We start from the raw sequence: 24,987 nt of genomic DNA, 5'->3' as shown, positions 1-24,987 counted from the left end.
TTGTGAAAATATAATGTTGATAAATTTATTTATTTTAATTAAAAATAATTTATAATAAGTAAACACAAGTTAAAGAATTGTATTTTTTTTTTAAATTAAGAGTTGTAATATTTAGATACAAATAACTTTTTTAATTGTATATCAAATATAAATATGTAAAATAAAAAATAATATTTATCAACACAATAAACTTAAGTTTAAGGGGGATTAAATTAATTTTTTTATTAAAAAAATTTAAAATTATTATGGGTATCACATATGTATAAATTTTTTTTTTAAAATTTTGGAGGTCCTTAAAGGATCTGTCATCACTAACTATTCAACGGCGGATTCTGGAACCATTTTAAGTTTTCTTCAACTGAGTGAAGAAGTAGAGATCTTGAACAGGACGTTGAAGATCGGCTCCGGAAGTAAAAATCCCAGATTTCCTATGCTTCTTTATCTCCATACAAGTCGCATTCCTGGATTATGTGACCAAGATTCGGCGTCTTGCCGCCAATGACTCTGCTGTAGAGAAAGCCCCACTAACAGGGCATTTTAACTGGGAACAGCAGCAATAATATTGTCCTCCATTATCATCTGGTTGTTCTTGAGGGATTATGGCAAAGATTGGATTCGGCGGAAACATAAACTTATTTTGTTGCGAGAGAAAAAGAACTTGAGTGGTTTTATTCTTAGGAGATGAAAAAGAGAGATGATATAGCCATATATAAATATTTACGGAAGGGAATCAATTTATTTCAAAAAGTTTTATATTTTTTAATTATTAATTTTAATAAATTTAAAGATGAGATTAATTTGTTTTTTATTTTTGATTTATTGAAATAAATGATTAAAAAATATAAAATTTTTATTTTTAATTTCAATAAACCTAAAAAATAAAAGAGATAAGTTAAAAAATTAATTTAATTTTCTCTCTCAAATTTATTAAAATTAATAATTTAAAAAAGATATAAAATTAAAAATTTTACATTTATAAATTGAGCAAGTAGTGAACTCCGTACTTAGGACTTCGGGGGAGCCCCTTCGCTTCTCAATCCTTTGATAATCATTATCATTTTATCATACTATTTTTTTAAAACTAAAGGGAAATTTTCAGTCTGGCCCCCCCGTTTAGAAATTTTTGTAACTAATGTGTAAACTTTACAATTCGCTTACAATTTTTACTTGTAAATTTTATTAAAATATGAAATTTCTTTTACTTTCTTTTTATATAGGCATTGTTAAACTTTATATTTAACGCTTTAAATTATAAATTTATCTTCTCAATTAATCAATAATAATCGACATATTAATTAAGAAAAAATTAGTTACTATATATTATTTAGGAGTGTAAAAGAATAAAGCATGAACAAATATGATTATGATTGGGATTTATTCATTTAAATAATGAAATATAAAATGTTGTTGGTAATAATTTGTTAAGCTTAATAAATAAACATAAATGAATAAAAACTAAGCATATTTATGAACTATTCATTGAATGTTTTATTAGGTTTCACAAATGAATTAAATATGAATGAATTTTATTACATTTGTTATTTATTTATTTAAATAATAAATTTTAAAATATTATTTGTGATTATGTGTTAAACTTAATAAATGAATATAAATTGAACATATTCATAAATTATTAGTTAGATATTCTGTTCATTTATACCCCTATATATTGTCTTCGTTTCAAATTCTTTGATCATTTTTTGACTTTCACAAAAGCTTTCACTTATGTATTTAAGGGTAAGTTTTAAATTTTTTATAAAATTAATGTTCCATAATGTAGCTTTTTTTAAACAAAATTGTCAATCAGACCTTAATTTTATATATGTGATGTGAATTATAATGTTTAAATATATAATTTTCACATATCAAAATTTTACACGCCCTATGCAATTGCTTTGCTATTTTATATGAATTGGGGATAAACTTTTTGTGTATATTTTATATTTTTATCAAATTAACTAGTTCTAAATTTTACTTATGTTTTAATTACATCAGATATATATTAAGCACCCAAAGTTGAAATCATAGCTTCTCCCCTACTAACATACAATGCTTATAAACACAATAACGATGAATTGAAAATAACACTATAAGCAAACAATGGGATTGATTATAAATATTCAACACTGATTCAAATTCAGAAGCAATATCAAATATATGTGCACACTTCCATTGCACAAATATCTTTCAACACCATCTCATAATGTTATAACTTCCCTCCTAATTCCTATCTTAGAAAGTTGGTTTTAATTTTTAACCCAGACTACAACATCAAATGTGGCAGAATCTGCAAGCCAAACATGGATTAGGTAACTGACATCACCTCTCTGACATGCAGCAGTTTGTCAGTTCAGCGCAGAACCAGAGGTGGGAATCATATTCAGAGCTTTCAGTATAAAAGCATATGTCAAGGCATCTTCTTGAAGCCTCTCAAATCTGCATTCAACACAACATATTGTAACTTCTACTACTTCTATAAAGAGATTGTATGTGTGTGATCCAAAAAGGAAAATAATGCAGCACCCTCAGGCATATTTCTTCTACCCAAAGTTAAAACATTCACATATGTGACAATAGCAAACCATAATTATGATTCAGTTTCATGTAATATTTGAGGTTTTAGCTACCTTTTGTGCACTTAACCTACACTTAAAGCTTATGTAAACAGAATATAAAGCAGTAATATAGACAATACTTAACAATGAAATATTCAAAATGGCTTTTAGCAAAACTAGAAAAGAGAACTACCTTCCAGACTTTGAAAAATGGCCAGCACCAAGTTCACATTTAAACAACAGCATGTTGTCATCCGTTTTCATATCCCTTAGTTTAGCAACAAACTTTGCAGGTTCTGAGTACATTACTCGTGAATCTGTCACGATATGTTAGAAAGATTAAATTGCAGCAAATGGAGAATGCTATATTTCTCCTCCCAACTTTTCCAAATATAATCCAAAAGAACAGAATTTATCAACTCTACCATGCAATCCCCCCAGTCAGATGCCTCAAAAATTACAAATTAGGCAACACGTTATGGAGTAATTAGCTTAGATATATAAGTGCTTAAGTTGCGTAAATATATAGACAACATTTATAGTTTGAACATCTAATTTACTTAAACAAACAACTTCATCAAAATTTGAAATTTACTTGACATGTAGGCAATGAACCTGCAACATCAAATGCATCTTTTAAAAGTCAAGTCACATTTAGCCACAGTTGGAGATAAATAACAACTCACAAAGGTCAGTTTCTCAACACAATAAATAATCTAAATCTCACACATGATCAATTATCGGACAAGTTTTAACTACAGGGAAGAGAACTGAAGAAAGCATCACATACATGATCCTTAAAGGGTTCACGAGTTTTAAAATAGACAAGATCCTTAAGAGGTGCGAAAAAAGTTGTGCCTTGTATATGTGGATTACTATGAGAGATGCCTAGATTTTTTCCAGCAAATTCCATGCCTCCAAGGAGCCTAATTGTTCATAGATAAAGATGTAAAAAGAAGCTCTAGCAAGCACCTCTAAAACACTACAATCATTGCATTACAATTAACCAATCAAATATTTTAGGACTGATACTATTAGGGTGGTTCTCATTCCTAAACACTTATCAACCCACCCCGAACCAAACATAGATATATATTACTATGACCAACATCTATGCAACATTTGTACCAAAAAACAATCTATGCAACATCATTCATCCAAAGAAAAAACATCTATACAAGATCGTTATTATGTTTTAGAAAAAAAAAAAAAAAAGTTCTACCCAAAGTTTTTCAATGTCATCATTTCTTGTCTTTGTCTTCTTGACATCAAAACTTAGGTTCATCATCTATACTTTCAATTTCTGCCATTGAAAAACACCCCAAATAAAAAAAAAAAAAATTTGCCTCACCTATTATCATTTATACATCCACTCCAATATCTGTGTAAGAACTAAGAACTGAGATATTTTCATTTTATTTTTCTCGTTATTATATATTTTTTTAAGATCTTGTTTTTAATTCTTGGATTATATTTTGAATTTATATGTAATTTAAATAATTTAGCGCATTTATATATATAATTTCAGTGAATTAGAAACATGTTAATTAAAGAAAAGATTGTGATTCCAATGATTAAGTTGATTAAGGATGAAGCTACAAAAATGGATCTTCATAAACAAGGTAACAAATATAAAGCAAGAGATTATAACACTAGAAGAATAAATTAAAAAATTTGATCAAGATTATTGCAGATATATTCTTGCTAAGATCATTATTGTGGATGAACAGCCTTTTTCCATAGTAGAGCATGAAGGTTTTAAGGATTTTGTTAGCGAACTGCAGCCTATTTTTTATGTAACTTTTGATTTTCATTTCATTTTGTTTACAGATATGATCAATATTGTCATTGATGCTGGATCTATGGCATTTGATAAAATAATGATTGACCCAAATTCATAGGTACGAAAATCATCTTTAATTTAGTATATAATTTAGTTTTTTAATCATTTTTTATTATGTTATTAATATTGTTGATTTATTTTTGTTTATACAGATCAATAAAAATATGTACTACAAGTATAATGTTTGAACTTAAGATTTTTTAAAAATAAATGTGGATGATTGCAGTTTGAATTTTGTAATAGTTAATTGTAATAGGCATTATAATATGATTCATGAATTTAGCTTATGTGATTTTAATTTTATTTAATTACATTAAAAGATTATTATCTAAATGCATATTTAAAAAGCATAAAATTTAGGAGCGATCTTGGACTGCACTGGATCAACCCTGCTTGGGTGGTTTCAGTCCTAAAAGATTATGGACTGGCCCATGGTCCAAAATTTTTAGGGCAGACCCTATATGGGTGGTCTGTGATCCTAGCTTCAGGACTGCCCACCCAGACCATGCACACCCTTAATTGTAGGATTGTAGTGAAAAGAATTAGAGATGAAATGCAGCCCTAAAACGTTACTATCACTTAACAACTTCAATCCAAAGCACTTCAATCATAGACGTGAAGTTCTAATAGCTTCTTACTTACTCTAAGATATTTCCAATGGTAGCATTTAATATGTAGAATTATCAATTAGCAAAGACAAGCAATCAACACCCTTGCTTTCAACCAATTAATATGATGGAAACTATGAGTAACACATAACAATGAGAATACCAAAATCGTGTTTTTAAAAACATTTTTACTTACCATGTAAACCAGCTGTCACAAGAATATTAGGATAGTTTTGGGCCTTCAACTGCAAAATAAAAAATATATTAGAGCATAAATATAACAAGTAATTTTACATGATAAATATTCAGCATTCCATAAGCATGTTTGAATAAGAAACTGTTAGCTATTCTAGATAACAACAGTCACAAATGCCAGGAAAAACAGCAATATTACAGTCTTACATTATCAACAGGTGAATATGATTTCATATAGAAATAAAACTCTTCCTTCCGAGGGTCACCCCATTCCTGTTGTAAACCAAAATAGAGACAGAAAGAACATGGTTAGCTTTTCACTAGTTGGACTAAATGATATAGTTTTCAAAAAATAAGGCTTATGGGATATTCAATAAAAATAATTGAATTTCAGGGTGGATGACTGGATCCTACAAAAAATGAAAACAAGAAAAAATGCCATATATTAATTTAAGGACAAATTTATCAGCCCGATAAGTTAAAAGCATTATTAGGTCATTGACTATTATTGCTAATAGAGTTCTTGCATTTTATATAGGGCAGATTTGCATTGACAAGCTATACAACACAGACGCATACCGTTTACAAAAATCAAATTACAACACTGGGATTACTTAAACTAGTTAAAAGTTCATCAGAATATTCACTCAGCAACTAGTCTCCATGATCAAGGTATTAGATTTTAGCATCAAAATCAATCCCCATAAAGAGTCTGCCAAGCAGAGAATGCAATTGCAATGCAGCAGCTGCCTCATGTACCAGATTGTTCAATGGTAATGCAAAAGAAAAGTAAAATGAAAATCTTTAAGGAGAAAGATAATACCTCCCACTCTGAAGTTGTAAGAGGGATAGTAGGGTCAAGCATTGTAGTCAGGACATCTACAAAAGGCACTCCAGCAACAGCAGCCTTGAACAAATCAGGCCTCATGTTAAGAACAGCACCAATAAGCAATCCGCCAGCACTTCTTCCTTCAATGCACAATTTTTCCTTTGAACAGTACTTCTTTTCAATTAAAAACTCAGCACAAGCAATAAAATCTGTGAAGGTATTTTTCTTCTTTAAAAACTTCCCATTCTCATACCACTGCCTCCCCATTTCACCACCTCCACGAATATGAGCTATTGCAAAGACAAACCCACGATCTAAAAGAGACAGCCTCGATGCCTTAAAGTCAGGATCTACACATATCTGCTAACAGACAAGGAACACTAAGTCACAAGACTGAAAAAATAATAATTATATACAACAAAACTTGTGCGCATTCAACTAAAAAGATACACCAAACTGATGCAGCAGATAACTGTACAAGTGTGAAAGTCATTGTTGCAACAGTTAGTTGAAAGACCAAACTGGATGAATATAAACCAGAAAAGTGACCCTTTTAAAGATCATTCAACTTTCTGAATACAAAATTTTAAGAAACTAAAGGAAGACTGGAGGGGGGGGGGGGGGGGGAGGATGCCCCTAGAAGTGAAACAAGAATGAACAAGTTTTAGAGTTCAAATCCAGAAAAGGCTAGAACAACCAGGGACCAAACCCTATCGTGTACAATCAAGGAAGACTATACAAGCAAAAAAATTGTTTTTTATGCTAAACATTAAGATTAACTTCCTCTTTAATTCAATATGATCTAAGCAAAGCAAACCAAAATCTATGACAAAATAGAAGCAGCATAACTCGAACTGGCGATTAGGCACCTCTCACAAGAATTTATCCCACTGACTGCATTGTTACCTCATATGAACCATAGCCGTAAAGCAACATTGGATCAGATCCATCAAGCTTCACAAGATTCTTTTGGTACACAATTGATATAGGAATCTGAGTGCCATCTGAAGCAGCAGCCCATTTCCTTTCAGTGACATAATTAGATGCATCAAAACCTCCCAAAACCTGAATAAGAGATAATGTACAAAATTAATCCAGGATGATAATAAACACACAGGACCAAAATAAAATTTCATACACCTCTTTTTATTCTTGACCAGTGAAAAATGAAACATTGTTTCTGGAGGGAGAATGAGTTCTTTTACAAAATATAATCAATACCATTTTAAGAACAGATCAAGACACTAAAAACTAATTTTTTTTTTTTAAACTTCACAAGAAAAGGGAAGGATATTGCCAGAAGAAGCAGAAAACTGTCAATATTAAGGACCCAAGCAAAAAGGTCAGAAAGAGAAAAAGTCACAAATCATAACTACTACTGTTCTGAAATGTTGGAAATAATAAAGTGAAACTTTTACTATATTAGAGCATCAAGAACACTATTTATGATCTTGGCAAGTCCATGTTGAAGTTTAAATCAGTAGAGACAACCATAGTCAATTGAATTGAATGCAGTGCGTTAACTATGAGGCCAAAATTATGAGAGAACAGCATAATAGCTTTCAATCCCAAATCCTTCTTCAAAAAAATGTCACAATACAATATAGAAGGCATTACTGAATGAGATAAATCCCACTTAAGGACTCTTTGTAATACATTCAAAGACCAAATCTAGAAAACAAAGAATATTCCAACATGGAGGTAGGAAAAACAAACAACAGATAGCAAAGCAGCAGATACTCAAGGAGAAACTTAGGTAAAGATAACTACACCTGTGATATCCTTGTAATAAGATCTTGCCTTGTCAAGTAACATATTGCACATAACACTAGTTTTACTATTTCAGATCCTTTATTTACACTATGCTTTATCAACTCATTTCTTATTATAGCTCAGATGTTAACAATCAGTAGTGCTTACAGTTTCAATCTTCTTCAAAACAGACTCCCCAGTAATCATGTCATAGTCATAGACAGATGGAGGCGTCCTCAATGAGCTATAAGAAAACCGTAAAATGGTGGATGAAAATTGCGATTCTGATGGATCAACTGAGTATACAGGGTCAATAAATTGAACTGCCTGAGCACCTTGAAGGCTTGCGAGTGGCTCTTCAATTGCTGGGAGGCGGTAAATAGAAATTTTGGGCAAACCTTGTTCACGTTCATAGACAACAAGATGATCACTAAAAAGTTGAATATCCTGAATCTTTACACTGAAGAAGAAAATATAAAATGGTAAGCTGTAAGCCAAAGCAAGGCATATCATTTCAGACATGGAAAGCACCAAAGCTATGACACCATGAGGGCCATTCCAAACTCCCACCACCACCCCCGTAAGAAAAAATGAACACAAACAAATTAAAAGTTTCCAAAATTGTCAGTAAACTAAATGAATCACCAAATAACATGGAAGTAATAAATCAACATTTCCACGTCCTGGAAGTAGCATGTAATTATCCACAACTACAAAATGCAATAAAAACATAAACTATACAATCTGACACCCAACCAAGCAGAAAATTTTCAGTTAAATTTTAACTCTTTCTTTCACTGGCTATGATTAAAATAACCACAGTTGTGGACAGATAATGTCAATTGTTAAAGCACTAGCTCCTTGTAAATAAATCATATGAATCATTGGATGATTATCCATAATTTCTTGCAAAAGCAGCCATCAGAGAACTAACAATAATCCAATACCGAAAAAGAAATAATTAAGCAGAAATGAATTGCAAGTGATGTTATCTAAAACTAAGGACATGCAAGGTGTTATGTAGGTTTGAAATAGTATAATATCATTTAAAAAACAAGCTAGGTAATTGCTGAAGCACAAATATTCACCAAGAAATGTGTTCCTATGTTGAAGCAGTTATAAATTTGTAAGATCAACATAATCCAAAACACCCCCCCGTCCCCAAATCATTACTAAGATATTCTAAACAAAAAAGAAGCCAGCATGTCCTAACAAAAATCAAGAGCCACATATATGAGGAATTGATGCAGGTCATTGTAGACGGAAAACTTTAGAATTTGTTACGACCTTGCCCTGTGAGGAATAAGAATTGTTGTAGCAGACGTATTATCCACTGGACAAGCTAGTAGTTCTGAATTGAAAAACTCATCACTTCTCCGCTGGATAAAAAAGTGATTTCCACGATGACTGACTGAGGTATCAATGCCATTTATACGAGGTGTCAAAACCCTAAGCCCATCTTCCGGCTTGGAAACCTCAAGATAGAAGACAAACCTTGTAATTTTGCTTTCAGATGCGATAAACAAAAATTTCTCACTCTCAGAAGCTTGAAGATCAAGGGAAAACATATCATCTTTCTCATGATAAAGGCAAGAATCATTGGATTGGTCTGACCCCAACTTATGTAACCATACCTGTCATTACAAATAAAAGCAAATGCAGGTTAATGTAGTTCTGCCTCAGAAAATGACAAAATGAAAGGCTTTATTTTTAGATTAAACTGAATTTTCCTGTTACCAGCCAACACTGCTGTCAAGAAGCTAAACATAACAAGAATATGAATCTATCTGGAATTGAAGAAGGCACATTATCTTGATGTCTAAGTACTAATATTTCACGCAACTGTAATTTATTTTTAGAACCTAGAAGGAAGCTGGAAAGATCTCATTAATATTACATTTAAACACATAAAATCCCAGAAAAAAGGTATATATGAATAAAAAACTACATGGTACAATCCTGTATTAAGGCACTTGATACAGGGATATCAAATTGACATATCCAGAAAAGTTTGCTCTCCATCATGTAGTGAAGAGAACCACCATTTGAAACTCAAAACACTCAAGTCATCAGTCTAGAAGAACTAAGAAAATAAAACAGATTGCCTATATTTAGGTTTTCTGATGAAGTGATCAGAGGAAAGACAGAAATTTTAAAACAGTTCATTAACATCAAAGAATATGTAGAAAAGTCTCAGATAGGAACTGGACATGTAGTGCAAAATTAAATTAATCTCTAACTGCTATATGGTCATAATATGTTTACGGCCATTTTCTCCCCGTAATGATATGATACAGAAATGGGTAATGGTACTGGTATAGAAACTACAGGACTAGAAGGCTTGAGTTAAAACATTAAGAAGCAAGGGAAACAAAAAAATAAAAGGACTGTTGTCCTCAATAGGAACTGAATAAGTCCTAAACTTTAAGGCATGGAAACTGGAAACACATACCTTATCTGGCCGAAGGATCTCATCCATGGTAATGTAAACTAAAGCTTCGTTACCAGCCCATTGAAGATATGACGTTACACCTACTAATGGCTTCCCTACCGGAGCTCGAGTCTCAGCATCAATCACATAGACGGTATAAATTTCATCTCCTTTAGTGTCTTCAGCGTATGCAACCAATTTATGATTTGGACTGACCTGAACAACAAAGTGCAGAAAGAGACCTCAAATAAAAAATGAACCTTTATAAAAGGAAAGTGTGCATTCAAAACAAGTTAACAATATAAAGTTGATCATATCCGACCTTAAAAGCACCAATTCTGTAAAAATCATATTCTTGAGCCTTAACATTCTCATCCAATATTACATGCTCGGGCGGAGCATCAGGGCCTGTAGGCATAGTGTCGTGAACAGAAGGTGGAGCATCATGATTAGGAATGGGACGCCTGCAATACTGAACATACTCCTTCCCTTCCAATGTCCTTGCGTAATAATAATACGGCCCTTTTCGCAAAGGTGCAGATATATCATCCTCTTTTATTCGCCCTCTTATCTCAGCATATATTTCATCTTCAAATTTCTTGGTCCCTACATCAGGATTCATACATTCAATAAAATACTAGCAAAATGGAAGACTAATTTCAGCAGCCAAACAAAGCGAATGCAACTCAATATAGTTTCACAGATCCATACAGGAGCAAAGTAGCTTTTAACATTTCCGAGAAACAAACAGAAGGTATAAATACCGGACATGATGGCCTCGGTATAGGCGTTTTCTTGTTGAAGATAAGAGATGACTTGAGGGTTCTTGCGGGAATCATCACGAAGCCAGTAGTAATTGTCAACTCTAACATCCCCGAACAACTCCATCTTGTGCTTCACCTTCTTGGCCAACGGCGGAGACGGAGGCTGAGACTGAGAGCTCATGGCGGCTATTGATTGGCGTGAGGGGGAGATCGAGATCTTGGGATGAACGGCGATGATGCGATTAGCAGTGGAAAAAAGCAGCAGTGGAAGATACAAAATTCCGCCTATGTATAAACGTCTAGGAAAAGGTTGTCGATACATCTACTTTAGAGTTGTCTTTTATACAGTGTTACCAATCATTGGAATTCGTGCTTTGCTTATATTTTTTCTTTCCCTTTTTTTTTTTTTTTTTGTGAAAATTACATGCTAATGTTATCTTTTAACTAGCATTCTGCGTTATCAGATTGTAATCCTGTAGGAACCAATCACATTACCGCTAGATCACATTAAGGGAACATATCCCACGATTGGTCTGCTGATTTGCCTAGAAAACTGGAGCACCCATGGGACTTCTTCAGTTCCAGACACCTAACAGTCTATCAGGTCCAGTTCCAGTTCCAGATACCTAACAGACTAGCATTAGAAAGAATGACAGAAATGTACTTGTCTTGCCCCAAACATGTCTGGTTTTTATTCATTTCAATCTTCAACAATTGGATTTGGAACCACCACAATCAAGTTCAGGAATCCAAGTAGCAGACAGGATTAATCGGCTACCATTTAAGTAGAACGAAAGATAAGGAAACAATAATTTTAGAACTAGAAGAAGCAGTATACAAAAATGAACCAAATACACATCTCAGGAATTCAAGGCAGACATTAACTAACATCAAGAAATATGTATTAATAGAGACCGTATGGTAATGAAGACGGATATTTAAAGGAAAACCCATGTTGCAACATGCAGCAACCTTGAGACATGACCCACTAATTATACTCAGAAGCAGCTTGGACCAGACAAAATTTCCATGACAGGTCCATCTGCAAACATTGTATCAAGGCTTCCTCGTTGCACCTCCTTTAAACAGCCAAATGTTTGGATGATTCTACAAGTACTTCGGTATATTTCTCCCTTTCATTACAAGAAATATGGAACTCCTGTTCTGGGCCCTCTCATCTGATTATTCTCTTCTGTTTCAGTGAAGAACTTCACTTCTCTCTCCTGAAGTAATGCCATAAGCAATAAGCATCATGAATAGCATTGCTTTGGGGATTAGATTACATTTATTATGAATACAACTTATGGCCCAAAAAAAAAATAACTGGAAATAACCTGCAATCCTAATTAAATTTGATATTGAAGGTAGACCAAGTTCTTTACTACACCCACCCACCCACCAACACACACACACAAAGCAAATTCCTTTTACCATATTCTCATTGAAGCTCAGTATAGAAGCTACATTCCCACATCGATAACAATAATTCGGTGCAGACCACACCTGCAAATATCAATAATCAAGAAATTCCGTTAAGCTCTTAATAACATTAAGCTAAAACGATGAAAACAGCAAGTCTAGTGTTTCTCACTGTTACTAGGCCTTTATCTTGAAACATATACTTAAGACCTTCTTGCACAAGTTGGTGAGCTCGACAAACAAGACCAAGATTATTTATGTGGTTGAACTGCAACAGATGAAAAAGTTAACATTTTTAAGCATGACAACATGATTATAGACTGAGATGAGATCAATTACCTCAGATGTGACCCTGGACCCAAATAGCCAACCTGCGCCACGTGGACTGACTGCCCATGTTTCGATATCTTCAGGGTCACTCCACATGAGATCACAGAATGGGCCTTCATGAGGGATCTCACAGTTCCGCTCAATTACTCTTATCTGGCATAAAAGCAGAAAAAAGAAATGTGTATCAACAACATGTAATGAAATAATGAAACGAACAAACAATCAAGACACTTACAGTTCGACAAGTCCCTCAGGAAACTAGTCCAGTACTTGTTAAAGAAAATACCACCCACATGAAATAGATGGTTATTCACTAAAGAGTCAATTATCCCTTCAGCAGAAGAAACAAAATAAAATGCAACGGCATGAACAAGTCCTTGGTTTTACATAAAAAGACTTTGGATTGGATTGTTATTCACTAAACTGAATAGGGAGGATATTATTCCAGGGACTAGATGCTTAAAAAGTCAGTAAAGCCCAATGCTGCAATGCACCCTCTTAGTGGACAAAATCCAGAAAAGTTGCATGATCAACATATAAAAGAAAAAGATAAAACAATACAAAGTATCAATAAAAAAGAACTATAAGCGTCCCATTATTTCTTAAAAAATTAGTCATCTTCTGCTTACTATAATTTTGTCCTCCCCTCAAAGAAAGAGAGGAAAAGAGCCACCATACATGACCTATTTTTGTTTAATTCCTCAAAATGCATCACACCAGTTTTCTACATAACTATTCATGCTTTGTTACAAGAAAACTAGCCTAAACTCCAACATATGCAAGTTGTGATCAAAAGAAATATCCGGGCTACATGCAAATACTCTAAAAATATGACAAAAAAGAAAAATACCTGATCGATAGTGCGTATGTCAGGAGAAAGGCCACCATGTACACAAAGTACCTGCAAAATAGAAAATAATAAAACTATTAAAGAGTTACAAATAAGGTGCTAAGATATAGATGGTTTAGAGAGAGAATGCTTACAGTCCCATCTATAATTGCTGAAAGTGTAAGATAGTCAAAAACATCTGTACAATACCGCCATGCATTAGCATTGCCATACTTCCTCTGGCACTCATCATAGAAACCATAAACCTAGAAAGATATGTACACACCGTAAAACCGTCAGCCCTTGATATTTGGAATACTTTCCTAAAACATTCCATCTTTAGAGCTCTACTCAACAACCCTAAAAATCAAACTAAAACGATATTGCATAAAGAACTTCCAATAACTCCGATCCTCAGATTCAGTACACACCTAAAACTGTTAGTCCTTGGTATTTGAATGCTTTTCTAAAAATTCCAGCTTTAGAACACTACTCAACAACCCTAAAAATCAAGCTAATATGATACTGTATATAGAACTTCCAATAACTCTGATCCTCAGATTGAGCATGCTACTCTCAAATTTTACCCTTAGATTTTCATTAATGTGTCCTCATTCATTCAATCCTTTTTTCCACAAAAAAAGAAAACGTAATCATGGAACTGTAACCAAGCTTTAAGCATGACAAGAGACAGCTTCAAAGAAAGAAAAATGAAAAGAAAAAAGACATAACGGTGTAACACACTTATAATCACACACAATAGCACATAAACACATTCTATAAGGTCTTTATAAGCATATTCCATAGTGGTATAATTCAAAAGCACACCTGAGTTAGCTGTCTGCTTTCATGATTCCCACGCAAGAGAGTGATGTTAGCTGGGTACCTATGATTCAGAAAACAAAAGAGAAAAACAATGTTACCTCTTATTTCAAACAAGAAACAACATTTGATAACCTAACAGGCCAAAGAAAAGAATCTGAAATTTAATTTCCTTATCAAATGCATAGAAAAAGCAATAGCAGAACCAATTCATGGTATCTGTATTTTGAGACTTCTAAATACAAGTATGATAATGTATACTACCTCCATCCCATAAGTTATGTCTGGTTTGACTTTTTTACAGTCAAACTTTATCAACTTTGGCCATTGTTATTTTAAATATTTTATAAAATTATATTTGAAAACTTACTCATTCAAGGTTTTTTGAAAGTATTTTCTCATATTTTAATTAGCAATATATTTAAAATAAAATGAAGTCAAAGTTGAAAAAGTTTGGCCCTCAAAAGTTAAACTAAATTATTATTTATAGGACAGAGGGAGTACAATATATCCTTCTATCTTGCTGCCAAAGCACCATAATTGCTTTGAAAGAATCTTTTGGCCTGAAGCAGGAAAAATTAGTAATTTCAAACTAAACAAGATAAGCATTGGTTTTTTCTTCCTATACCAAACTATAATTTGGAATTGTGTATGAGATTGCTGGTTAAAAACAATGATCAGATACACCTTACACTGGGGGTGCATTGTACATTAGAGGTATGAAAATTGAGCTAGTAATCACATAGTGAACTGAGAACAAGTCACAAGAAGAGAAATAATGCACCCAAGCACATGGATGAAAATCAGTAGATAAATTGCAAGCAAAATTATAGAGATACTTCAGCATGTATCCAAAGGGCATACCTTGCCTTAAGAAGTAAAAGAATAGTGAAAACTTCAAGACTATTATAACCTCGATCAACAAAGTCTCCCTGGAGGAAATAGGAAGGTTTAGCACCCATTAGTTGAAATCAATAATCTATAACAGACACCAACATCACCTAGAATTTTCACAACTGTTTCCACATAGGAGGTAGAAACTATACCATAAAAATGTAATTTGTCTCTGGTACATGACCTCCTGTATGAAAAAGTTTCATTAGATCATGAAACTGGCCATGGATATCACCACAGACAGTTACTGGACTGTTGACAGGTTGCACATTCGACTCCTCAATGAGGATTTCTTTTACCTGCAATGTTTTACAGGATAAAGTATACAATGAACAGTGTTCAGATGAAATGACACAATGAATAAACCTTCAGAGCAAATTAACAATATAGCAACGACCAATGTACTCCTTTAAAATGAATAACATAGAAACTAAATACTATAACAATAAACGTTATGCATATGATTCTTCAATCGAATAAAATCTCCATAAATGCAGGTTAATCTAGATCCTGGAAGCGTTGTTTTTATAAAAAATAACTCAGTTGTGTGATTATTCTTTAGAAGCAATACCAACAGATGATGCTAAAGACATTAAGCACTATAATTTCAAAAACAAAAAATGCATAGATGCCATGAATTTTAAATAGTAATGAACTTAACATTTTCGTGCAGTTCTTAATACATTTCCAAATGCTCAGCTTCATTTTAACAATTCAAAAAGTCATTTTATAATTTCTCCTAATTTCTCAATCAGCAAAAGACTCCATAGAAACCCTACTTTTACGCATCAATATAGACGCAGAGAAAAGGTAACCAATTTTAAAAACCCTAGTAGAAAAAAGGGGCCCGAAGAAAGAAAAGGGAGAAGAAATACGTATTCGCAAAGAAGCTGAAGCTCGTCTTCCAAAAGATGTTGCCCTCCTTTAACCTTTGCTATCCACTGATCCAAATCCATCGATCTCTTCTCTTCAGAATTTGAATTCCTTTACTGTTGCTGTGTTTTCAAGAGAGAAAAAGGAATCTGAATGAATATGAAGTTTCTCGCTCTTCTCCCTGTATCTAGGGTTTTAACCAGAGGATAGACTGCGGGAAGAAGCAAATTTCAATGGACGCTTTTTTTCTTTGTTATTTTTTTCGTCCGTGTTCCGTTAAACAATAGAGTGAAACAAACAAACAAGGATCTGGGCGTTATTTTTTTTATTTTTTGTTTTCATTTTATAGAAGATGGGAATAAAGCTTGAACCAGCAGTGAAAACGACAGCGTCTTATATCAGTACCTAATTATTTCTCGTTTACTTTTTCATTTTTCGTTTATGTTTTTCCTCTGCCAACAACGAAAGTAGTTGAATAGTAATGGATGATCGGCTTAAGGATAGATATGTAAATGAACATATCGTGAATAGAGTAGCAGATTATTTTTCGTTTGTTTATATTACTAGTAATATTTTTGAATTTATTTATAAAACAAATTAATTTTGAATAAAATTATGTTTAATTTGTTTATATTTATGAATAAATTTATTTAAAGATTATTTATAATTTTTTGATTAATAAATCATTTAAATTTCATTTATTATTTGATAATAAAAAAATAATAATCTTATTCATTTACCTTAATATTACTATTATCGTTCATTCACTCATATTTTACCCAATATTATCCATTTAATTATTGACGATAACAACATTAATAGGTCTTTATGAAAATTCTCTGTGGGCTTTTGTTTACTCTGGAAGCTGCAATCAGTTTGTTACTTGTGGACTCCAACTTGTCGCTAGGGCCCAAAAAAGCCTGACAAATAGTCCACATAAAAAGGAAAAAGTTACAATAAAACAAACATATATATATATATATATATAGTAAAGTGTTCTTGTATTTTTCTTTGACCAATATTTGGAATCTGTTGAATCGTGATAATCTTCTTCTTCGTAAGCCTACGCAATTCTCGACCTCGGAAAGAATTGGGAAGAAGAAAGGGAAAGAGGAAAGAGGCAATTCTCTAACTTTACTGGTTTCGGAAGGGAAGAGATGGGAGAGGTGTTGTGTTCGAGTGGTTCATCAATTGCCATTGACTCCTCCAACATTGGCTTCCAGGTATTCAATCTCTCTCTTCTCTATAAACTCAGGGGTTTTCATTGGAACTTTTTTTTTCTTTTTCTGATCATTTTTTAATGGCTATTGACTTTTGGGGTTTTCTTTTTGGCAGCTATTAAAGAAGCATGGATGGAAAGAAGGCACTGGTCTTGGTATTTCTGAGCAGGTGTGGTTTATCTTTGAAACCCAAAACTCTTTTCTTTAATTCCAAGAAAAACTTGTAAAATTTCCATGATCTCTTTAAAATATTTTCATCTGAATTTTAGATGGTTCTATTTTATGTTTTTAGGGTAGATTAGAACCTGTACAAGCATGTGTGAAGAACAATAAAAGAGGTTTGGGAGCGGAGAAGAAGAGAAAGACACCAAAGCCTAGTCATACTCCTGATTCCAAGGCACAAAATGATCAGGTGACTCATTCCTTTTACTACTATATACTTTCCTTATTAGATGCTAAATGGGTTATGATAATAATTTCGGAGTTTACTTCACTCGGATGATTCATGCCACCATCGTTTAAGAGATGGTAGTATCTAGCAAGTTTAAGGTTCGAATTTCAACAATTATAATCTCTTCCCTTATATCCAAGCAAGCTAGGACCTTCATTATAAAAGAAAAACAAAAAAACCATATTACTTACTATTAAGCAAGCAATGCTCCATAATAGCTGTGTTGATGTAATATTCATGCTTACATGGCTCTGAATGTTTCCTATGCCGCATGGTACTGATACCAGTTGGTTCATTCATCATCGCTATGAATTTCAGGTAGAGACACCTACAAAGAAGACCAAGGCACTTTCCAAAAGGATGCGGAAGATGCAACAACGGGAAAAGCATCTGCAAGAAAAGGAATTTGAGCGGGCTTTTTTTAGGGAGTTTTGGCCAGATAATGTTTGACTTGCTATTTGCAATTTATTTTTCTCCCCTTAAATGGTTGTCTTTAGAATGTATACAGGCTGTTAGAATCTATATATACTCCAATTCTGACGTGATCTTTCATATTTTTGAAGTATCACATGCGCTGGGTGGCAACTAGAGAGATTACAAATGATGTGAAAAAGATATTTTCTGAGAATAAGCTCTCCATTCACTCCACCAAAGCCTCAGCAATGGCAGGAGAAGACTGTCCATAAATCAAGGAGCAACAGATTAGACCATAAGCAAATATATATATATATATATATATATATATATATATTGGCAGAACATATGCATTATTATCATCCGGCCATGGAGAACAATTAAGTAGAAATTAGATATATTTGGCCCTTGACAATTTACAATCTGAGTGTTGTTCACAGCATTTATCATTTCTTTTTCTTGTCATCAGCTCTAATGACCTGAACAGGTGCTGCTGGTATCCTAAACCACCATTCTCTAACCCTTCTCAGCAATCTGTCACTGCTTTCTCTCCTATACGACAGTTCCCTTGTAAAACCCTCTAGGAATACAAACAATATCAAGTATCTCAATGGTACCAAAGCTAACATTACAGCCATGAAAACCAGTAAGACAGCAACCCTGTCAGTGGCCTGGCAGACAGATAACGCATAGAAAACATTGTCAGGAGCTACGCCAAATTTACCAATTATTATATCAAATTAACTTCAAAGTGCTATGCAATTTGGTTGGGTGACCAATTAATCATATGCTAACATTCTACATTTTTTCAATTAATTTCCACTCAAAATGAATTTCAAGAAAGAACAAGACATTGCTACTTTAATTTGACTTGAGCTTCACTTTTTCAGCTATTCTTCATGAAAGTATTCTAGTCATTTCCATGGTTTTTAATAAATTGTTTGTCATCACTTATCCATGTCTCAACAGTTAAAATGGACTGAATACGCATTCAACTAAGTTCTGTCCCAGTTTTGTCGATCAATAGGGCAAGACTTTCTAGAGCACATGCAGCACTAGATACTACCAAATTCAAACTCCATGAAAAAGACTTGAAATCCTAGATTGCCCCTTTTTTCTGCTATTTTCAGAAAAAAAAAGTACAAGAAAAGAAAAACACCAAAATGCCTATCCAAAACTCCACCCTAGCCCTCTTTCTTTGCAAACCCTCTGTAGAATCAAGCCGATAAATAAGCTACTAATTGATTCAATTAACAGCAGCAAGATGATGCTAGTAAACAAAGAAACTTATTCATGCTAATGTACCTTACGAAGATATAAGCCAGAACTCAGAAATTGAATTTAAGTTTTGTTTTTACTCTGTATCAGTTCAATGTGATGGGGAATGGGAAAACTTGCAACAACTCGTATTGGTATTGCATACTACTTATATATTATGGGAAGTGCGCATTTAGCACATTTTAGTTTTCGTTTATCTGATTCAAGTATAGCTGGGACATGTACCTGTGGTAAAACAGCAAAGAAGAGAGCCCTTATCTTGAGAAGAAAAACATTCCCAGTTTGGATTAGTGCTTCAAGTTGAGAGATGGCTTCTTGTAATGCCAGCAGCTGCTCAACTGCATTTTTATTTGGTGGAGTTGTTATTCTGAAGGCTTCTAAGTGTTTCCCTTTGTTAAAATGCCTGCGCCAGAGCATGATAATTGCGAAGGATACAAAAAGAGATGCCAAGATATAACTGATCCAACCCCTGCAGATCATAATTAATGGATTCATTATATCATTTGGTTTTGTGTATGTAATCACAAAATGTTAAACATTTAGAAATGTGAAAAAAAAAAAAGGCCTACACTAAACTGAATGTAGAACGAAATGGACATTTATGGTGCATTTACAATATGCCTGGCAAGGAAAGGGCATGGAATCCAACTCAGAAGAAAACAAATCTTGAAATGTTGCATGCAGAAAATTCAGGGAATGATCAGCTAAGCCATCCATTAACATAAATATTTTCCTGATCAGTTGGCAATTCATATTGCATGAATATTTTCACCTTACATGTTTCAACTTTCACGACATACAGAAGGAGAATTTGTATTATTCTTAATGCATCTTGAAGCAAAGTATGAAAAGACCAGTCATAGACAAGTTACCTGATAATTGCACAACAGGTCAACATCAGAAAGACAGTTGACTTAAAAGGGTCTTTCCAAGAAGCCAAAAGCTCAAGACGAGTAGCTAATTGAACGACAGGAAACAGTAGTTCCTACGAATTAGAAAAAGAAAAAATTGTCAACTTCAACAACCTATCGCAATTTTCAAAAGGATTTCGGTGTTCGGTTAAGGTAGTACAACAAATGGCTTGGCAGCTGTCCAGTATCTAATTGAACACCAGGTTGTTTATAGGAGCATGACAAAACAAAACCTTCCCTAAATCAACTATGGAATAAAATGAATTAACTTTTTCTAATGACAACTTCTGCTGAACAAATTAGTTAATAACTTCATCAAAATAGCCAATCATATGCAAGTTGTTATGATCTGAAATCAAATCCAATAGATGGGAGATTGATATAACCAACCTTCATTACGGCTAAATTTGTATCAATCCCTTCTACCTTCACTTGGTCCACCGTTGCCTTTGCAGCTTCAGCCCTTCCAGTGTTAGATATAGATCGCTTCACTGCTATCTCTAAGGGATTTGTCTCCCCAACACAGAAATCTCCAACTATTAATGCTTCTACATCAAGATTTGTATCCTTCTGTAGAATGAATCCAAGTTGACTAAGTGCCAGAAATGAAACACGAGAGGAAGTTGGCAGCTTTTTCACAGTGCGTGGGGAAGTATCGGAATTTAAAAGTGCCAAACGACTAGAAAGAGTTTCCAAAATCACATCACCTCCAGGAAGGCTCTCAGCTAGGTTAAAACTAAGTAAGGTTTTATACTGGGATGCGAAGAACTTAAAAGCTTCTCTCAGTGCACGATAACGGAAGATACCTAATATAGCCCTTGCAAGTATTTCTGACTGCTGAGTCTCTTTGAAGTTGTTTTTTCTAGCAAACCTGTGAGCATGGAGGATCTCTTGGGATATATCTAACCAATAGTCTCGACGAGAATTGCCTTTAAATTCAGGAAACTCAAAATAAACGGGCTCTGTTCTGCAAATAAATTTTAAAAATTCCAAAGAAATATAAAAAATGTTTTTAGAATAAGACTATAAGTTATATAATTCCAGGTTACTGTGTTGACATATAACTTACAAAGTTGTTGATTTGTACATAACAGCTTTATCAAAGAGACGAGCACCCAGTGGCCCAGTCAATTCAGGTTTTATGACCTGCTTCAGGTCCGCTGCCAGATCATATCTCACAGCTTTGTCATATACACCAACTCCCAAAGACTCAAAGTACAAAGCAAAGTTGGTTAGTGTGAGCCGTCCTGCATCAACAGATAAACATCCCAAAGATAGCGCAAATGATACATGTTATTAGAGGCTTTCAATGAAGTATATGAATCAATGAAATCATTGAAACTGACCAGACTTCTAAGTCTAAAAATGATTTCTGTTGCATGACTGTTTGTATAGATAATTTTTATTACACATTCATTTCATAAAAACAATACATGTGAATGTTTAAAAATTTTACATTAACAATGTGTTATCAGCAAAAATATCAGTACCACTTGAGGCATCCATAGATTAGACATTAAAGTCCATCTACTGATAAAAATCAGTTGCACTCAATACATTCATATGAAAATAACATTTTCTTGAACACAAATATAGTATGGCCTAGCTTGATATATACAAGCACCAGCCCAGCCACCCTATAAAGGGAATTTGGTTAACAGTCTTAACAACTAGTCAACTTTTACCAATTGTATATAATCTAAATCTAGGTTTACTTCCATAATTTCTGGTCATTTTTAAAAACATTGAAATACCTGGCCATGCTGAGATTCCAACATGTTGCAGAACTGGTTGAGTTGGAACTGCACCTTCAATATCTAAAATTATCTCCACTTCGGAAAGTGGAAGATTAGAAAGTGAGGGTCCCAATGAATTTTTCACGGCCTTGATAACCCTAGGGATAGGTAAAGTTTCATAATAAATAAATGTCCTAACAGTTTCAACTTAGAAGTAAAAAAACAATAAAACACAAGACTACAAAAGATATAGGTAGAGTAGACATGTTTCTGCCATGAGTGTCAAACCTAAACATTATTACTTAGAATAGATAAGAACTGAGACTAAGTAATTAAATATGAAGAAAAGTTACTATAGCTCAACACAAGAAATTTTAAACCCTAATCACCTTAGTTTTCATGATCCATTTTATTAGAAGTTTAAAATATTTTAAACAAATGGTAAAAGATGTAATAGTATCAAAAGACAAGGATCTGTAAATCTTAAGTCTATCATTCCCCATATGTTTACAACAAGTGACTTGGTGCAACAGTTAAATGACAGAAAGCATTAGAGTTCACAAGATTGATAGAGAACAACAAATCATCCATACTTGTCAAGGCTTCGGAGGTATTTTTCATATACAAGAAAGTGAAGTCGGTGGCCTGAAGAGCTTGTCAATGCATCAAAAAGATTGTGGACAGTAATTATATCTGCAACAGCAGCACAGACAGGAGCTATTCGGGCAAAAGCCTCTTGCCCAACAGTTTTCTGGTTATCAACCTGATGGAAAAGTAAAGAATCAATTTCAAAAATCAGCAGGGACAGAGCCGGGGGGTGCAAAGGGGCCATGGCCCCCTTGGCTTTACCAAAATTTATTTCACAAGCCTACAAATTTCATAAGCCTTTCGTAATATTAATACTTGGCCCCCCTTATTCTTATAAATTCTAAACTTATAACTTTTTATATTTTCCAAATTCGATACAAAATCTATGAGTTCTTTTTGAAGTTTTTACTGAATTTAACCAGTATGTTCTTCTTCACAAATATATCTTCATTTTTTATAGGGCCCTTTTCCTTTGTCTTATGCTTAAATGGTTGCCTTCAATTTTGTTCTACTCCTTTTTGTTTTCTTTACATATAAATTATTACCTTTAATTTCGCTTTTACTTTTTCAAGTTTCTTTTACAAAAATTATGTCATATACTTTATACCTCAAAGACATTATAACAACATTTAATAATAAATACATTAAAATGCAAGAAGATTACTAGAATAGTTTTTTTTAAACAGATCATAAAATAAATAGATAACAAAAAATAAAATTATAGTATGATTATTTTTATAGAAAATTGTAGCATAATTGGCCCCCCTCAACTTGAAACTCTGGCTCCATCACTGAATATCAGTGGTCACTTAAAATAACGTCCAAGGTAACTGAAAAGCTAAAGAATTACGAATCCCTGGAAGAATGCCATTAACATATTGCCAGGCAGTACAAACCTACAACCTCGTTATGCAAATGAAATTCATGAAACAAGCAAAAAAAACTAATATAACAAACCTGAACTGCCATATTCATTGAACTAGAATAAAACAGTGACCCGCCTTCTTCATCCTCTACTTCCTCCTCGCTGGATGAAGTTTCCTACAACAAAAGAGAAGTTCAGAGACCATTGTAGCCCCCCCCCCCCCCCCCCCCCCCCAAAAAAAAAAAAAAAGAAAAGAAAAAACCTCATACTCAAAAGTTTTCAATCAAAATATCAGCAAGGACATGTCTGACAAACAACTCCAATGCATCACTTACTTTGATTCGTCGTTCACACTCAACACAAGGAGCCTCCCACGCAAGCATCATCTCATATGTTAATCGACGGAATTCTGGGTCACTCAAATAATCTGGATTTCTACTAAATTTATGTAATGCTTGGTATGAGCAAAACTCTAAAAAGTTCCTAGCATACGTGAAAAGTTGTTTAACACTTTCTGGCAGCTCTATGTCGAAACGATGCTGTAATTCTTCCGTAGGAATTTGAAGAATCCTGCAACAGTTTGTAAAAAAGCTTTGGGTAATTGAAAATTCAAAATTAAACAATTGTTATTAAAGAAAAAAAATGCATTGATTTTACTTTCATAACAAAACAATTAAGTTAGAAATTGGCATCAATTGAGAATCCCTAATTAACATTTTGATCTGACTTCGACTAAAAACGTAGGATTTCAACAGAAACGAACAATGTGCAGAGAGAGACAGAGAGTACTTGGAACAGCGAGAGACGACGGAATTGGCGAGAGGAGAGAGCTGAGGGATGGGTCTAGGAGAGGTTTCGAGGGATTCTTCATCGTTGGATGATGATTTTCTGCGCTGAAAAAGGGATTTCAATTTACTCTGATTGTTTCTCTTGAAATTCTCCCACATTCCCTCCATTTTAGTTTTTCTGATTTCACGTCAATCGGAAATTTCAGCCCACTGATAACTTGGGCATTTAATGAAGATTTTAAATAAGAAAATACCGAGAGATTGATAGACGAAGAAGCATTTTATTATCTGTTTCTTTTTGTTGGCTATTTCTCTCTATTTCTCAGAGCTCTTCACTTCGTTTTCGTTTCCCTGCTTCCTCTCGTGGCAGTTATTTTACTTTTCTAACTTATAATTTTGTCCCTTCCCTTTGTTTCACAATTAAAAAAAAAAAAACTTTAAAAAAAAAAACTTTTTTATTAAAATTTAATAATCGGTCTTATTTTTTTTCTATAAATTAAATCTTAAGATATTTATTTCCATCAATTGAACTTTTGTTAGATGAAAAATATTTAATTATTTGATAAAAATAAATATTTAAAGGTTTAATTGA

The 24,987-nt window shown here is 33.4% G+C and overlaps 4 protein-coding genes across 4 annotated transcripts; 1 reads left to right on the top strand and 3 right to left on the bottom strand.

The window, feature by feature from the left end:
* Positions 1–2,075: 2,075 nt before the first annotated feature.
* On the bottom strand, positions 2,076–11,289 carry LOC111309190 (Prolyl oligopeptidase family protein). The gene is made up of 11 exons (XM_022908141.2): positions 10,978–11,289; positions 10,536–10,819; positions 10,235–10,429; positions 9,070–9,416; positions 7,951–8,242; positions 6,937–7,095; positions 6,025–6,390; positions 5,409–5,474; positions 5,203–5,251; positions 2,749–2,872; positions 2,076–2,436 (listed from the first exon to the last, which is right to left on the bottom strand). Exons 1-11 carry the CDS (start codon positions 11,156–11,158, stop codon positions 2,346–2,348), a joined length of 2,154 nt encoding a protein of 717 aa, XP_022763876.2. The 5' UTR covers positions 11,159–11,289; the 3' UTR covers positions 2,076–2,345.
* A 486-nt stretch (positions 11,290–11,775) lies between these two features.
* On the bottom strand, positions 11,776–16,551 carry LOC111309191 (phytochrome-associated serine/threonine-protein phosphatase-like). Its single transcript, XM_022908142.2, has 10 exons — positions 16,147–16,551; positions 15,424–15,570; positions 15,242–15,309; positions 14,384–14,441; positions 13,711–13,821; positions 13,577–13,627; positions 12,736–12,879; positions 12,569–12,664; positions 12,409–12,480; positions 11,776–12,200 (listed from the first exon to the last, which is right to left on the bottom strand). The coding sequence occupies exons 1-10, from the start codon at positions 16,225–16,227 to the stop codon at positions 12,117–12,119; spliced, it is 912 nt and encodes a 303-aa protein (XP_022763877.1). The 5' UTR covers positions 16,228–16,551; the 3' UTR covers positions 11,776–12,116.
* A 594-nt stretch (positions 16,552–17,145) lies between these two features.
* On the top strand, positions 17,146–18,360 carry LOC111309189 (uncharacterized). Its single transcript, XM_022908140.2, has 4 exons — positions 17,146–17,367; positions 17,480–17,533; positions 17,657–17,776; positions 18,134–18,360. Exons 1-4 carry the CDS (start codon positions 17,302–17,304, stop codon positions 18,263–18,265), a joined length of 372 nt encoding a protein of 123 aa, XP_022763875.2. The 5' UTR covers positions 17,146–17,301; the 3' UTR covers positions 18,266–18,360.
* A 239-nt stretch (positions 18,361–18,599) lies between these two features.
* On the bottom strand, positions 18,600–24,758 carry LOC111309188 (uncharacterized). The gene is made up of 10 exons (XM_022908139.2): positions 24,397–24,758; positions 23,943–24,177; positions 23,700–23,783; positions 22,748–22,917; positions 22,173–22,312; positions 21,488–21,665; positions 20,809–21,385; positions 20,380–20,492; positions 19,733–19,976; positions 18,600–18,900 (listed from the first exon to the last, which is right to left on the bottom strand). Exons 1-10 carry the CDS (start codon positions 24,561–24,563, stop codon positions 18,676–18,678), a joined length of 2,133 nt encoding a protein of 710 aa, XP_022763874.2. The 5' UTR covers positions 24,564–24,758; the 3' UTR covers positions 18,600–18,675.
* Between the last annotated feature and the right edge of the window lie 229 nt (positions 24,759–24,987).

Source organism: Durio zibethinus, chromosome 2 (genome assembly GCF_047325235.1).
Source record: "Durio zibethinus cultivar Kanyao isolate XHJ-2024 chromosome 2, ASM4732523v1, whole genome shotgun sequence".
NCBI lineage: Eukaryota > Viridiplantae > Streptophyta > Magnoliopsida > Malvales > Malvaceae > Durio > Durio zibethinus.
This window is presented reverse-complemented; position numbering and strand designations above follow the sequence as displayed.